At 33.7% G+C, this 14,299-nt stretch overlaps 1 protein-coding gene across 12 annotated transcripts; it reads left to right on the top strand.

The window, feature by feature from the left end:
- Window positions 1–4,892: 4,892 nt before the first annotated feature.
- Window positions 4,893–13,920, top strand: LOC113708607 (uncharacterized). Of its 12 annotated transcripts, XM_027231121.2 has the most exons (9): window positions 4,896–5,644; window positions 7,500–7,727; window positions 8,274–8,411; window positions 9,167–9,337; window positions 9,556–9,860; window positions 11,254–11,288; window positions 11,372–11,463; window positions 11,695–12,036; window positions 12,137–13,046. In XM_027231121.2, exons 6-9 carry the CDS (start codon window positions 11,258–11,260, stop codon window positions 12,803–12,805), a joined length of 1,134 nt encoding a protein of 377 aa, XP_027086922.1. In that variant the 5' UTR covers window positions 4,896–5,644; window positions 7,500–7,727; window positions 8,274–8,411; window positions 9,167–9,337; window positions 9,556–9,860; window positions 11,254–11,257; the 3' UTR covers window positions 12,806–13,046. The 12 variants fall into 12 exon arrangements, 11 of the variants coding, with proteins under 11 accessions (XP_027086922.1, XP_071920464.1, XP_027086927.1 ...); XM_072064363.1 differs by lacking the exon at window positions 7,500–7,727 and having other exon boundaries at window positions 9,232–9,337; XM_027231126.2 differs by lacking the exon at window positions 7,500–7,727.
- Window positions 13,921–14,299: the final 379 nt, after the last annotated feature.

Raw genomic sequence — 14,299 nt, 5'->3', positions numbered from 1 at the left:
AGTAATAAATATAAATATAAATATATTTATAATTTTTATATACACATATATCATATGTTATATAAATATATATTGGAGTTATTTAATTAAATATAATTATATTTATATAATATATATTATAAATATATTAATATTATATAATAATATATTTATATTATTTATAAATATATATTTATAAATGCATATTATATGTGCATATAATTATAATGTATATGTGCATATAACAATATATTATATATTTATATTTATTATTATAAATATAATAATAATAATTATATTTAATATATAATATACATTATAATTATATAATATACTAGTATAATTAATATATATATTATATAATTATAATTATATTATAATATTTGTATACTTGTATTTAATTATATATAAAATATTTAATTTAATTAGTTACAAGCTTATAATAATGATATTATTTGTTATATGTATTATATAATGCATATTAGTATATGTAATATAATTGATATTATCAATTATACTATTAATTATACATGTTTACTAATAGAAATTATTAATTAGTTATACTAAATTTACTAATACATTTATGCTGATACATTTAATTAGTGAAAATTTCTTATATCCTATTTCGAAAGAACCAACGAACCAAATATTAACTATAGTAATTATATACATTTCTGGTACTGAACCAAACAGATGTATTGGAATGACTGAATCTATTTCAAACCCAGAATGAATGATCCCAAATCCGAGTTCGATTCCAAGTTGTGAACCAAGTGTCATCATCACAAGTGCTTCCAACTCTTTCTTGAGTAGTACTGTTGTTTTCCTTTTGTAACCACCGACTTCTTAATCATTACTGCCTCCGGAAAATAAAAAAGGTGTGTTTATGTATTATATTGCTTTGTAATGTTTTAAAATTTGGACGGGGAGTAAATCGGAAGAGTTTCTAGTTTGCAATTTGACTTGTTCAACCTGGATTCAATGATTTAATCTTTTTCTATTTATTTCAGTATTAAAAATTCTGAATAAACTAAATATTTTTGTTAAAGGTACAACATAAAAGTGAATCTGGTTGCTCTCGGTTTCTACTGGTATAATCAGTTCTTGACCTAGTTTTATGGGTTAAATTGAATTTCTGGATTAACTATTGAACCAAACCGATAACGTGGCCGATTCGTGATTCGACTGGTCAAACAAATTCGGTCTAGCTTTCAAAACCCTGTTTCTTTGTGTTCACAATATTTGGCTCAAGAAAATAAAACATTGCTAGAAAAGTGTTTCACAAAACCAATGGGAGTCCCCCTTCTATATTCTGTGATGGCACAAAATCGAACAAATGTCCCATGCAGAATTTACCTTATCCTTTCTTTAACAAAACATCAGGTTCATCATTATATGTTCTTGTGGGAATGGGCAAATAGACATCTTATAAATGCAAATAGACATCTTATAAATTCTAAAACCCCTCAATCTACAAACTTTATTCTAATTAATTTCCCCTCACTTTCTATTGCTCACTACCCTAGAGACCTAATGAGATTTAGGTTCCTCATGTTTTTATAGGAAGTCTCTACAAGTGTGTAATCTGTCTCAAACCGATTGAGACATGCTTTACTATCAACAAATGATGAGAGATATACATGACAAATCCTTATAGGATACAGACTTATATTAGCATGATTCGCACGAGTATCCACTACAAGAAAATTGGTTAGCATTGACAATATTTGTCAGTGCCGAAACGAATGTTATCACAGAAGGAGGTGCTTTACTCGTGATTTTATATTCGTCACATGCATCTCATAGGAGCCAATTATATAGGTGACGACTTGATTATGTCGTCTCAAGTGTAACCCTGCCAACAGATCTCGAATGTGCGGAGTGTTTGAAGTATACAATAATGACGACTCAGTGAATGCTATCATTATTGTTGGTTCTTGTTTACTGAAGACTTTCACTTGTTGTCACTGATCTTTGTTTAGTGACAATATATGGTTGTCATTATAACTGTGAATAGCCTTAGTGATAATCGGTTGTCATCACTCAATTGTCTTCAATTTTTTTACAACTACTTGCAATATATTATTATTAGTACTAGATTGTTTTTAATGACACTATTTGATTACCATATAATTTAAGAACATTATTTTCAGTTATAAGATGTACTTTGGTTTTGCAATTATGAGAAATTGGTATAAAATTTTAGCACCTGTAAGAACTATTAGAAATTTAATATAAGTAGATTTTCACTTATATGAATTTAACAAATTTTGCCACCTATGATGGAAATTTTTGTTTTTGTGTTTAAAAAATAAGGAAGAATACTGCCAATGATGGAGCCAAGGGGGGCTGAGGGGGGCCATGGCCCCCCCTAAGTTTTGAAATTTTTAATTCATAGTATGTAAATATATGTATAAGACAAAGTTGGCCCCTCTAATTTTTTACAATTTTAGTTTATATTATGAGAGTTTATATATGTGTGTGTGTGTGTGTGTATGAATTAGCCACCTTTGATTTAATTTTTTCTTCAAAAAAAGTTATTTATTTTTTTATTGTGCTAATTATTTAACATTCAAAAAATTAAACATATAATTTCATGATCCATAGTAAATTGACCCAATTTGATATATTATAATAAAAGACTCAATTCATAATTATGAATGGGCTAAAATAAAAATAATTACTTTATTGGTCCATATACAAATATACAACTTAGCCTAATTGATAAAAAATTTAAAATTAGTGATCCATCCTCTTGTTGACCCATATACAAATATACAAATAATTACTTGAAGGCTTGGTGAAGACAAGAAATTGAGTCATCTATCATGTTGTTGACAGATTGATTATATTTGTTTTCACTCTTCATGTATCAACTACAACTATAGAACAGACATTTTCAATTATAAATATAATCAAAACAAAACTGCAAAACAAGATAAAAGATAATTTCTTGAATGATTGTCTAACAATATACATCAAAAAGGGAAGTTGTTCAAAAATTTAGCACTGATTCAATTATAGATGAATTTAGTTATATGAAATAATGTAAAATTCAATTTACTTTTAAGAAAAGAGGTTGAAATTTCAAGGCGTGCGAACATAACTTTTATCTTTTTTTAATTGAAAATAGTTATATTTATACTGCATAGTTATATTTTTGTTTTTGCACAAGTGACGTATTGGATCATCTTCTCATAATGTACAATTTGGATAGTTTGTAATGTTATAAGATATTTAATCAAAGATTATTTCTTGTTCTAATTTTTGTTATGATTATGCTGCATATTTATGAAATAGACATACCTTTATAATTAAATTTAATATTTGATATTTTAAGATGTCATATATTTAAATCGATGAAAATTATTTTGAATATAACATATTAAGATAATTTTATCCAAAAAATTTTGGCCCCCCTCCCAAGGAAAAAATCCGAGCTTCGTTCTATAGTCTATAGAATGGACATTTTCAATTATGAAAATAATCAAAACAAAACTCCAAAACAAGATAAAAGATAATTTCTTGAATGATTGTCTAACAATGCACATAAAAAAAGGAAGTTGTTCGAAAATTTACCATTGATTCAATTATAAATGAATTTAGTTCTATAAAAGAACGTAAAGCTCAATTTACGTTTAATAAAAGAGGATGAAATTTCAAAACATGTTAACATAATTTTTATCTCTTTTTAATTGAAAATAGTTATATTTATATTGCATAGTTATATTTTTGTTTTTGCACAAGTGACATATTGGAGCATCTTATCATAATGTGCAACTTAGGTGGTTTATGATGTTATAAGATATTTAATCAAAGGTTATTTCTTGTCTTAATTTTAGTTATGACTATGCTACATATTTATGAAATAGACATATCTTTATAATTAAAGTTAATATTTGATATTTTAAGATGCCATATATTTAAATAGATGAAAATTATTTTGAACATAACATATTAAAATAATTTTGTTCGAAAAAATTTTGGCCCCAAAAAAAAACAAATCCTGGCTTCGTCACTGAATACTGCAACAGTAAAATCTATGCTTCAAACAAAACTAAAAACAAAAAATATTGCAAAATTTTTGTCTCAAATGGGGGGAAATTAGTGAGGTCAAAATTTTGATCAAATCAAAGGTAAAATGGAAGTGGTGCAATTGAAGTTCAAAACAAAACATCGAAAGAAAGCTGTCTGCTCACCGTTTGGATTAGTTGTTTTTGGAAATGTTTTTGAAATATTTTACTATAATAATGTAGGTAAAAAATTTTTACTGTAGGTGTTTTTGAGGTGTTTTTGGAAATATATTTTTGGGTGGGGTTATTTTTAAAATTAAAATTTTAATAAAATATTTTTAAATTTTTATAAAATCTTACAATCACCCACCACTGCCCCACCTCTCCCATCCCCTCCTCCCTCCTCCCCACCCACTTCTACCACCCCTTCCCTCTCTTTGGTTGCAAGTCGCGGCCAGAGAGAGGGAGAAAGGGAAGGGGGTAGCTGGAGAGACGTGGGGAGGGAGTAGGGAGAAGAGGATGAGGGAGAAGAGGGGGAAGGGGCGGCGAGTGGTGGTGTGTTTTTGGTGGTTGGTGGTGGTGTATGTGTTTTTTTTTTGTATATTTGAAATTTTTTTTGATATTTTGTATGGATGTGATATTTTGGAGTTGTTTTTTTTGTGCATTACAGTATTGTACATAAAAAACTTGTTTTCAAAAATCTCGACTCTGTTTGGATTGTTCAATTTTTGAAAAACAAGTTTTTCATACATAAATGTTACAGTAATACACAAACAAAAATAATTCCAAAAACATCACATCCAGGCAATATATCAAAAACAATTTCAAATATACAAAAAAAAAAAAAACACCATCACTATCACCCATCACTTTCTACCACCACCACCGCCGCCATTACCCTCACACCCACGACCTTTTCTCCTCTCTCTCTCCCCCCATCTTTCCTCGCTCTCTCCTTCTCCTCCTCCTTTCTTCCTCATTCTCTCTCTCCTTCTCCTTCCTCCATTCTCCTTTTCTTTTCCAAGCCCCCCAATTCCCTCTCCCTTCCATTGATTGCAACCTTCCTAGCTACGACCAAATCTGATCGCGCGCAGAAAGGTCGCAATTTTTCTAATAGCGACCAAGAAGAACACGGCTGGAGTGGTGGTTAGAGTCACAGCCATCACCCGTGAGTGAGAAAAGAGTTTGGAATTGAGGGGAAAGAAATGGAGGAGAAAGAAGGAAAAGGAAAGAGGGAGGATTGAGGAGAAAGAGGAGGGAGAGGAAAGAGGCGGGAGAAGGAGAAGAAGAGAAAGAAGAGATGGGAAAGGAGGAAGGAGGAGGTGTGGATGGGTGGTATAAAATAAAAAAAAAATTCAAAAAAAGTTATAAATTATAAAAATATTTTAAAATATATTTTAAAAATATTTCTAAAAATAATTCAAAAAATATCTATAATAAATATTTTTAATATAAACCGTTACAAAAGTCTTTGAAAAACAACTAAAAAACAGCTAATCTAATCAGAGCGAAGGAAATCACTCTCATAAGAAAACCAACACCCTCTCTCCGAGTCTCTCCGACTCTTTCCCTCTCACTCTCTCACCTCTACCCATCACTTTCCAGTGGCTGTCCGGTGTTGAAGGGCCCGTGTTTTGTCCAAGTGACAAAAGGTTGGTTTTTTCTCTCTCCTATTTTCCCTAAAATTTTCCAAATAATTCTGGCCTAATCTTTCTCTTTTTATTTTCTGAAAATTTCTGCCCAAATTCTTTTTGGATCTCTTGAGTATTAGATGCTATCGCCTCTGTGTGGTTATTTACGTGATCAATTTTTCCGATCACAAAGTTTTTGTGCTCTAATTTTAATTTAGCTGGAAGCTTTTGGCCAATTGTCTTGGCTCCGCTGTATTTTGTAGGGGATAAATTTGAGTTGTTTTCTGTCAAAGGTACTAGCTAGTGCTAATTTAGTACTACAAGCTAGCGTATTTCTCTTCCTTTTTAATTACTAGAGACTGATGAAAAAAAAAATGATTAGTACGGGTCTAGAATTGCTTTGGATATATATTTATATGTTCTTATCCTTTATTAGAGGTTCGTTGTTTGTCATATTCAAGCATCAAAGTTAAAAGTTTAAGTAGCTAGGTATTACGCAGGAGCTTTGTTCATATATGAAGTTGAGTTGTTTCCTGTGTTGTATAAGCTTCCTCCAAAAGATGTCTTCTTTTATAACAAAAGAAATTTTAGACAGCAAGCTTGTGCTTGTACTCTCTGCCTTCAATTTTTGTATTTGTTTTCTCTTCTATATAGTTTCACCATTACTCAGATTGAAGCATAGGATTTGGACATATGATCAAGATGCCAGCCTGGGATAACAACCAAGACAACTTTTTCACTCCCCTCCAAGAGGAAATGGGTTCTTTTGATTTGCTTTAAGGAACAATAGTGAACAAGTATAATCAATTTGATTTTGCAGAGAACAAAGTATAGGTATGAGTAAAGTAATAGCACAACAGATTCAATTTCGTCAAAAAACGGATGTCAAGCATGAGCTGGAAGTAAATTTGAAATCTTTTGCTAAATTCAGAATCCCATTTATCAACTGTTAAAAACCACCAGAAAACTTACTCTCGGCAAATGCAAATAAAATAGGAAAAGTTTCCTCTTTTAGCTCCCCATTTGCAAAATCAACTGCATGCCACACACATGTCATTAATAAAGTTTTGGGGTGGCTTCTGTCCCCGTATATGGGGTTAGCCATTAGAAAAAAAAAAAAATAAAGAGTTGTTTCCTGTCAAGGGTAGTAGCTAGTGCTAATTTAGTACTATAAGCTACTCTATTTCTCTTCCTTTTTCATTACTAGAGACTGATGAAGAAAAATGATTAGTACTGGTCTAGAACAGCTTTGGGTACATATTTATATGTTTTTATCCTTTCTTAGAGGTTCGTTGTTTATCACATTCAAACATCAAAGTTAAAAGTCCAAGCAGCTAGGTACCATGCAGGAGTTTTGTTCATACACACACACACACACACACATACCTCTTCAAGTGCATGTTTTTTGCTTTCTGGGAAGCAACCTATTAGATTATTCCATCCTTTCTTGCTCCTATTTCCCTTATTTTGTAAATGTTGCTGAATGCAAAGAATCTGTATACAACATGGTCATGCAGTTGTGTTTGTATACTAATTCAATGAGCTAAGTTGAGAAAATGGACATGATGAGGCCATGAATGCAGTTGTGTTTTATATACTTAGTGAGGCCATGCGCTAGTCAAGACTTAAAAGTGTTGTGAGGGCAAAAGAGTAGTGATAGTCATCTAGCCAATTAAGCTCCTTTTGCTGATACAAAGCACAGCAGCTATGAGAATACATGTTGTATTCAGTAGATTTTCATTCTAGTTATCAATTGGAGCTTTCTTTTGCATATTTTGTAATTGCACATAAATTGTCCCTTTTTTCTGTATTCCTGCCTTGTAATGATTTTACTGTGTAATTTCTCCTCAACAGATTCATGTGTTATTATTTGCAGCAATTGCAACTCTTTCACATGAGCTTGGAATTCCTACTAGAACCTTGGCAGTCTTCCAAGTTCAAGTTGCACTTTTTCTTACTGGTAACCTTATATGCAAAGGCTTGAGAGCCAACGAGCTGAAATGCAGAACCAATAGATTGAAATGCAAGAACTCCTTAAGGCTTGAAGAGCAAAAATGCAGTTTAAGAAGCAAGGCAGTGAAAATACATCTGGCGATAATAACTAGTAAAGAATCGTTCTTATACAGCTAATTGAATTAGAATGCTACAGATACCTATTATTTTTCATGGTTACATTGTTGTGGCTGTGGATTAGTTTAGTTCAATTTTATCAGCTGATGGCTTTAATTTGCTTAAGCTTGATAGCAATTCTTAATTCTGGGCTCATTTTGTTCATTAAATTGGTTTAATTTACTTTAGTTTTATTAGCTGTTGCTTGTACTTTGAGCATATATATACTGCCTTTGATATTAATGAGTTCCTAATGCCAATTGAAAGATTTTTAGCATCCTAAAATTGTTTGAGTTTTCTACCACTACTGGCTGTTATTTAAGTTTAATAGCAGTACTTATATCTGGGGCTGATTTTGTGCATTAGTTTGGGCGTGATTTTAATTTTCTGGGGCTGCTTCTACTTTGAGAATGTATGTATAGCCTTTAGAATTAGGTTCTCTTTGGATTGCATTTTTTTATCTAAGCAACCTAATCAAAGTTACTTCTCCTTTAGTGTTGTGCTCGTCTCCTTATCTACTTGTTTTATTACTTTATGACAGACAAATGTTGGTCATCCAAACTTTTGGAAGATAGAGTCTATTGCTATGACTGAAGGACATTGAAGACAAAGTTGCCTTTGATCATGCAACGGTTCACTTCGTTCTTTGGTTTCTTGAACTCAGATTCCTTTTGTAAAGGTACCTTATGTAGATGTGATACTTGGACACAATGTTACTTTTGTAGACATTTGTTGGTTAATGTACACTTAGAGGACGAGAATGAGAGAGATCAGTGAGGAAAAGAAAAGGAGATGAATTGGATAATGTGAAGAAAAAGAGTAGAAAAGAGACTAGGAAATGAGAAAAGGGAGAAAGATTGTGAAGGGAGAAGAAGAATAGAGTCCTGGGAAGTCAAGAAAGGGAGAGAAAGAGACTGGAAAGTGTAGAAGAGAGAGAAAGAGAAAGGAAGATGGAAGACACAAAACCGAATAGATTTTTTTTTTATATAATTTTTTTTACAAAAGTTAGGGTAAATGAGTTTCAACATCCTCAAATGAGTGGAAAATCATTAAACTTAAGGTAAATTACACACCATCCCTGTACTTTAGCGCTTTTTACATATAACACTCTTTTGATTTAAAAGTTCTACATAACTCTCACATAGTCTAAATTAAAATGTCAAAGCGTCGGAACTTGCTTTCTGTAATAGAGCCCAAAAATATAAAAAATACCACAATATCAAGATGAAAATTAGTTGATAACCATATGGGTGTTATACATGGATTTTGACATAGGGGGCTAAATTGTAATACATGTTCGATATATGTACACATGCACAGACATCTATATATACATGTTCCACACACACACACACACACACATATATATTCCACATATATATAGGCCTCATTCACTCACTAGTATTTGAGAAATTCTTACGATTGCTTTTACAGAACTTCCTTGTATCATCAAAGCGTCACCATTAATACAACATCAACATTATTGATTTCAAATTCAGAGCAATGTGAATGCCTATTGTCCCTTCTTCAAATTCAACTAATTTGCCCGCCATTACTTCATCATGACCATGAACACGAGCAATGCCATTGCCTACTTGAAGCATGGTACCACTTCTATGTATATACATACATACATACAAACATATATGGCCCTGTTTGGAACCATGTTTTTTTAGGAAGTTTGTTTGCTACTAGTTTTTTAACAACTTTTGCTACAGGAACCCCAAAAAACTTGTAAATAACTTTGGAGGTTGTCTGAAACTTTAATGAAACTACGTCGTTTTGGCCTCAAAAACTTGTGTTTTTTTCCCCGTCTTCATCAGCTCGTTGCACAGAAGGCAAGCTTCCCCGGTTGCTGAACTGCAGGAGAACACCAAGCTAATTCTTCCCGTCCGTAGGCTGATAAACCCAAAGAGAAGCGGCGCACGAGGTTGGTTGGACACTCCTCTACTGGTGTAGCAGTCTCGCAGCCATCGGAGCTTTGTCCACCGAAGGTTCAGCATTTTCCTCATTTGGTACTTGCTGAAGTCCGGCAAAGCCTATGGTAGCTGATAGTCGTGTCGTCCACCACGGTGAGCTCTGCAACAGCTGCCCTTGTCCGCCCGCTACAAAAGCCCTCTACTTTCAGGTGCTTAACTACCAGACCTGTTAAGAGATTAGCTCGGCTGCTTGCTTATTTATTTATTTATTTATTTTTTGAAGCAGCAGATTGCTAAAATGACTGAGCAGTCGCTGTATAGTAGATTCCTTTCCATTTGCTTCATTTTTTTTGTTAATTGGTGGGATTGTTGCTAATTTTATGGCCTTTGCGGTACATTTGTTCTCTTTCTGATCTGAGTATGGTACAACTTTTCTGAGATTCACCTACTTGTGAAAAATTTCAGAAAGAGCTGAGAGAACTCTGTGTGTTTTTATGTGTAAAAATGTCCTACTAGTGAGATCTTAAACTTAATTGAGGCTGTTTAATGGAAATTATCAGTTATGACTAGGGATTTAGTATGAATTATGAAGACAAAATAGTTCCGGTTTGGCCATGATTAGTTGTTAGTCCTGATTACTTGAGTTTTTTCTGTTTATTGGATGAACCATTATGGAGGCTTGTAATGGAAAAAACAAAAAAGGAAATCTGGTATTTTAGTTAAGAATATCTGTTGGTTTAGAGTGGTTGAATGGCCATTTTTTCCCTGTAAGAGCATTTTCCATTTCAGCCATTCATTTCTAGCTTTGGGAAGGAGTCATATGCTGCTGCATTTATGAAAAAGAGACTGATTTTGGAAGGAATTTGGTTGATCGTTAGATCATATTCCTCTTATTTTTATCTTTAAGTTCTGGACAAATTTGATTTTCTCCTCCGTTCACGTTATGATGATTGGCATTCAACTTCATATAAAAAAAAAACTTCTGGATTTTAAGTTAAAATTTGAACATTATCCTTCCTTTTTGAAAACTGCAGATGTTGATCATAGCTATTGATTTTAATGCCAAAGTATAAGCTGGGAAAAATACAGAGTTGTTACAAGGGCAATGTAACTTGTCAAGCCTCCTGCAAACTTGTTTTACACCTGTTTGGAGCAGTTTAATGTTCTTATGCTAATCTTATTTGTGGCAACATGTTCTCATTTCATTCCTGATTGCCTTAATGGTTTAAGAAGGTGTTAAAATTCTGAATTCATGTATTCTTTTGACTGCAAATAGCTATCTGGTTATGAGGGAGTCATTCGAACAAATCTTTCTAAGTGTTGTAGGAGCACACAAAAAAATTTTCAATTGAATTTTTTTTACTTATTGAGGCTTTGGTTTAATTAATCCATGAGTAGTAGTAATATTTTTCATGCCTTCATTTGATTTAGGTGAAATAGGGGGTTAGCGGAATTAGTTCAAATTCTATTGTTTGCTTTTTAATATTTTGAATGTGGAATTTCATTTCTTTCTTTAGCGTATTTTTCTGTTCTATTATAGAGTTAGGTAATTAAGCTGAATTCCAAAATTTGAGATATAGGCATACATTTTTTTGTTAATAGGTTTATGCCGCCGCGCACTAGATCCATTTCTAGAGGTTTGTTTTGTGGGTATATATTTTTTTCCTTGCATGTCGGACTGTTAAGAATTGTAAGGGCTAATTTTCACTTTCGCTCACAGTCGGAAAACTCATACTTCCTGATCCTGTTAGCACTGCTTGGTCCGAGTGTGGAGAGAACGACTTACAGCTTTGCATCACCAATTACTTCAAGGTATTATTGAATTCGTTTCTTTTTCCAACCCCGTCACTAATATATTGAATTAACTATTTTGTGTGTCCCGTATTCATGGCTGCCCTAGTTGTTCATTGGTAATATTTACATGTGATTCACCTGTATTACTTCCATATTGCTATATATGCATTGGGGCTATAGATGCCATTCAATTTCTGTTTAGCATCCTTAATGGCCAACTCGAGCTAATCTTATTTGTCCTACATAAAGTGTAAAAAACCAATGGCTGGTAAGGTTGGTTCATCAAGGCAAGGTCGAGCCCAATTTCCAATGGAGCGAGAGCTTGAATTTGCGGAGTACTTGGTTGAATTTAAACGGGCTAATAGAATGAACAAGGGCAGCTTAAAGAGTGAGGTCTTCCCGGCAATTGTTGATAAATTTGCCAAAAAAGGATGCCACTTTGATCCAACTCAAATCAAGGCGAAGTATTATGCATTACGCCATCTGACACAAGAATACAATCGCATGCGATTGAGGGTGACTGGGGCCGGATGGGATCCCCTCCTCCAGACTGTAATCATGGACGAAAGCAAATGGCAAGCTGTGATTAAGGTTGAAAATTAATTTTTTCTTTTGCATTACATAAGCGTATAAAGTGTAAAAAACTATTTTTTAACATCCTTTTATGTTCTTTTTGGTGTTAAATGTGTAGGAGAATCCATCCTTTAAGACTTACCACAACAAAGATTGCCGTGTCTTCTACATATTGTCGGAGGTGTTTGACAAAATGGATGCCCAAGGGCGATATGCAAGGGACTCAAACCAACCACCAGTTGACATCAATGACGAGATAAGAGCGAGGCAAAATCAAACGTGTGACAATATGGGTGGCCAGGGCACGGAGCACGTGAACCTGACTGATGATATGATCCCTCCTATGCAGTCAATTGGGAAATCGGATGCCAAACATTTGAAAGGCAAAGGCAAAGGGAAAAGGAAGACTCCGGAATCTTCATCCGCCAGAGACGGCGACCCCCCGCCTGGGCTAAGTCGCTCCTCCTACAATAATGTAATATCTTGGATGGATGCGACGTTTGCTTCCGATCGGAGCATGTCCCAGAGCGTAGATGCCCCACCTCCTCCACCTGTTGCTGCTCCAGCTCCTCCTCCTCCGATTTACATGGATGATGACCCTTACTCGGTGTTAAAGGCAGCTGAAGCCTTAACCAAAATAGAAGGCTTGTCGGATAAAGTATTTGTCACAGCAGCTTGCAAGTTGGCTGATTCCGCTGACCATCGGAGGATGTTTTTGAGTCAGAAGAGTGAGGCTAGGAAGCGGTTATATGCACTGAATATTGGGGGGGGGCACCTAGATGATTGAGACCTGCATGTGCCTAGGGGGTTAAGCACCAGTTGGAAGGTTTTGTTTGCATGTTTTAATGTAAAAGATTTCTATTTGTGATTGATGGCTGCTGGTTTTCCCTGTTGGGAAATGAATTTGCACTTTGTTTGTTTCATTATGTAGTTTGGATCATTTGTAGCCCTACCATAATGTTTCCCCATTTCAAATATTTGACTTTTCGAGTTGGCGAATAATAAATAGGAGTTCTACTTTGATATAAGAGTTGCTTCATTAATTCACATATTCCTAGCTTCGGGTTCATTTGGTGCTTATCCTTCACTTTTTTTCAAGGTGCAGGTGTTTTGTCCAAACAAAGCATAAATGGCTAGGGTTTCGTCCAATTTTGGAGTAAATTTAGATGACCCAAATGATGCAAGACAAGCTGCAATTGCTGTGTTAATACTATCGTGGCACTTTCAAACAAATCATGTTTCAAGGACAAGGCAACTAGTCCATACAAGTGTTATGTCAGGTCAGGGTTGGGTTGACGAGCTGTTGGAGGGAAAGTGCATTAGGATGCTTAACAACATGCACATGAATATGCCCACATTTGTTCAACTATGTCGGATATTGCGAGAAGCTGGATACATTACTGAGGGCCCCTGTGATAAAGTGACTTTAGAGAAAAGAGTAGCAATTCTTTTATATGGCGTGAGCCATGATTTGACATAAAGAGTGCGAGAAAGCTAATATGGGTGGCGGAAGTAATATGGATGAAGCTCATATGGATGGCGGAGGTACCGAGAGAGTTCAAATGTCATAATTCTACGTCACTTCAGAAGCACTCCATGATTGGAAGAAATTACGAAATGCAATGGCTGATCACATGTATCTTCACCGAAATGAGTAATATATCGCTGCCACGTCCAATTTTCACGCTGATTACTTGATTCCCACATAGTTCGAACTAGTTTTTTGTATAATATGACTCTTTTTTAATATTTGGTATGAATATTTGGTCATGTAACAATTGAAGCCTTCTAGTCATGTACTTGTTTACCGGATTCCTTTCCACTTGTATGAATGTAATATTTTCACAACTTCTCCAAATTATTTTGCTATAACAAATTAGTTGCATACAGGTTTTGAGATTCTTTATTACTGTGAAATATAAGAAAATCTCCATATTTACCTATTTAGATGCAAACTAGTTGAAAAAGTCATAATAATTTTGCTACAGTAATATGGAGCACAATTTTTGGCTACAGAAAAAAAAAATTTCGACGAGAATTTTTTTTAAATTATTAAAAAAAAAATTTTCGTAAAAAAAAATGCTACAGTAAAGTTTTTAAAAAACTTATACTGTAAGTTTTTTTTACAATTTCTATAGTATTTTACAGTAAAATTTTAGATAAACTTTCAAAAAATTCAGGTTCCAAACGGAGCCATATGTAAGCCATTTAGTAATTTTAGTTTCTAAATGAGATTAATGTTGATATTAAAATATGTTGCAATGCAGTTTCATTTAGTTGG

The sequence above is a fragment of the Coffea arabica genome, chromosome 9c, assembly GCF_036785885.1.
Source record: "Coffea arabica cultivar ET-39 chromosome 9c, Coffea Arabica ET-39 HiFi, whole genome shotgun sequence".
Lineage (NCBI taxonomy): Eukaryota > Viridiplantae > Streptophyta > Magnoliopsida > Gentianales > Rubiaceae > Coffea > Coffea arabica.
This window is presented reverse-complemented; position numbering and strand designations above follow the sequence as displayed.

Excerpts from the sequence above, each read along its gene's own strand:
- LOC113708607 (XM_027231125.2), top strand. The coding sequence starts at position 11,258 with ATGCCGCCGCGCACTAGATCCATTTCTAGAG. Across the intron at positions 11,289-11,371 it reads CACTAGATCCATTTCTAGAG|TCGGAAAACTCATACTTCCT; the intron begins GTTTGTTTTGTG and ends TTTCGCTCACAG. Across the intron at positions 11,464-11,694 it reads GCATCACCAATTACTTCAAG|TGTAAAAAACCAATGGCTGG; the intron begins GTATTATTGAAT and ends TCCTACATAAAG.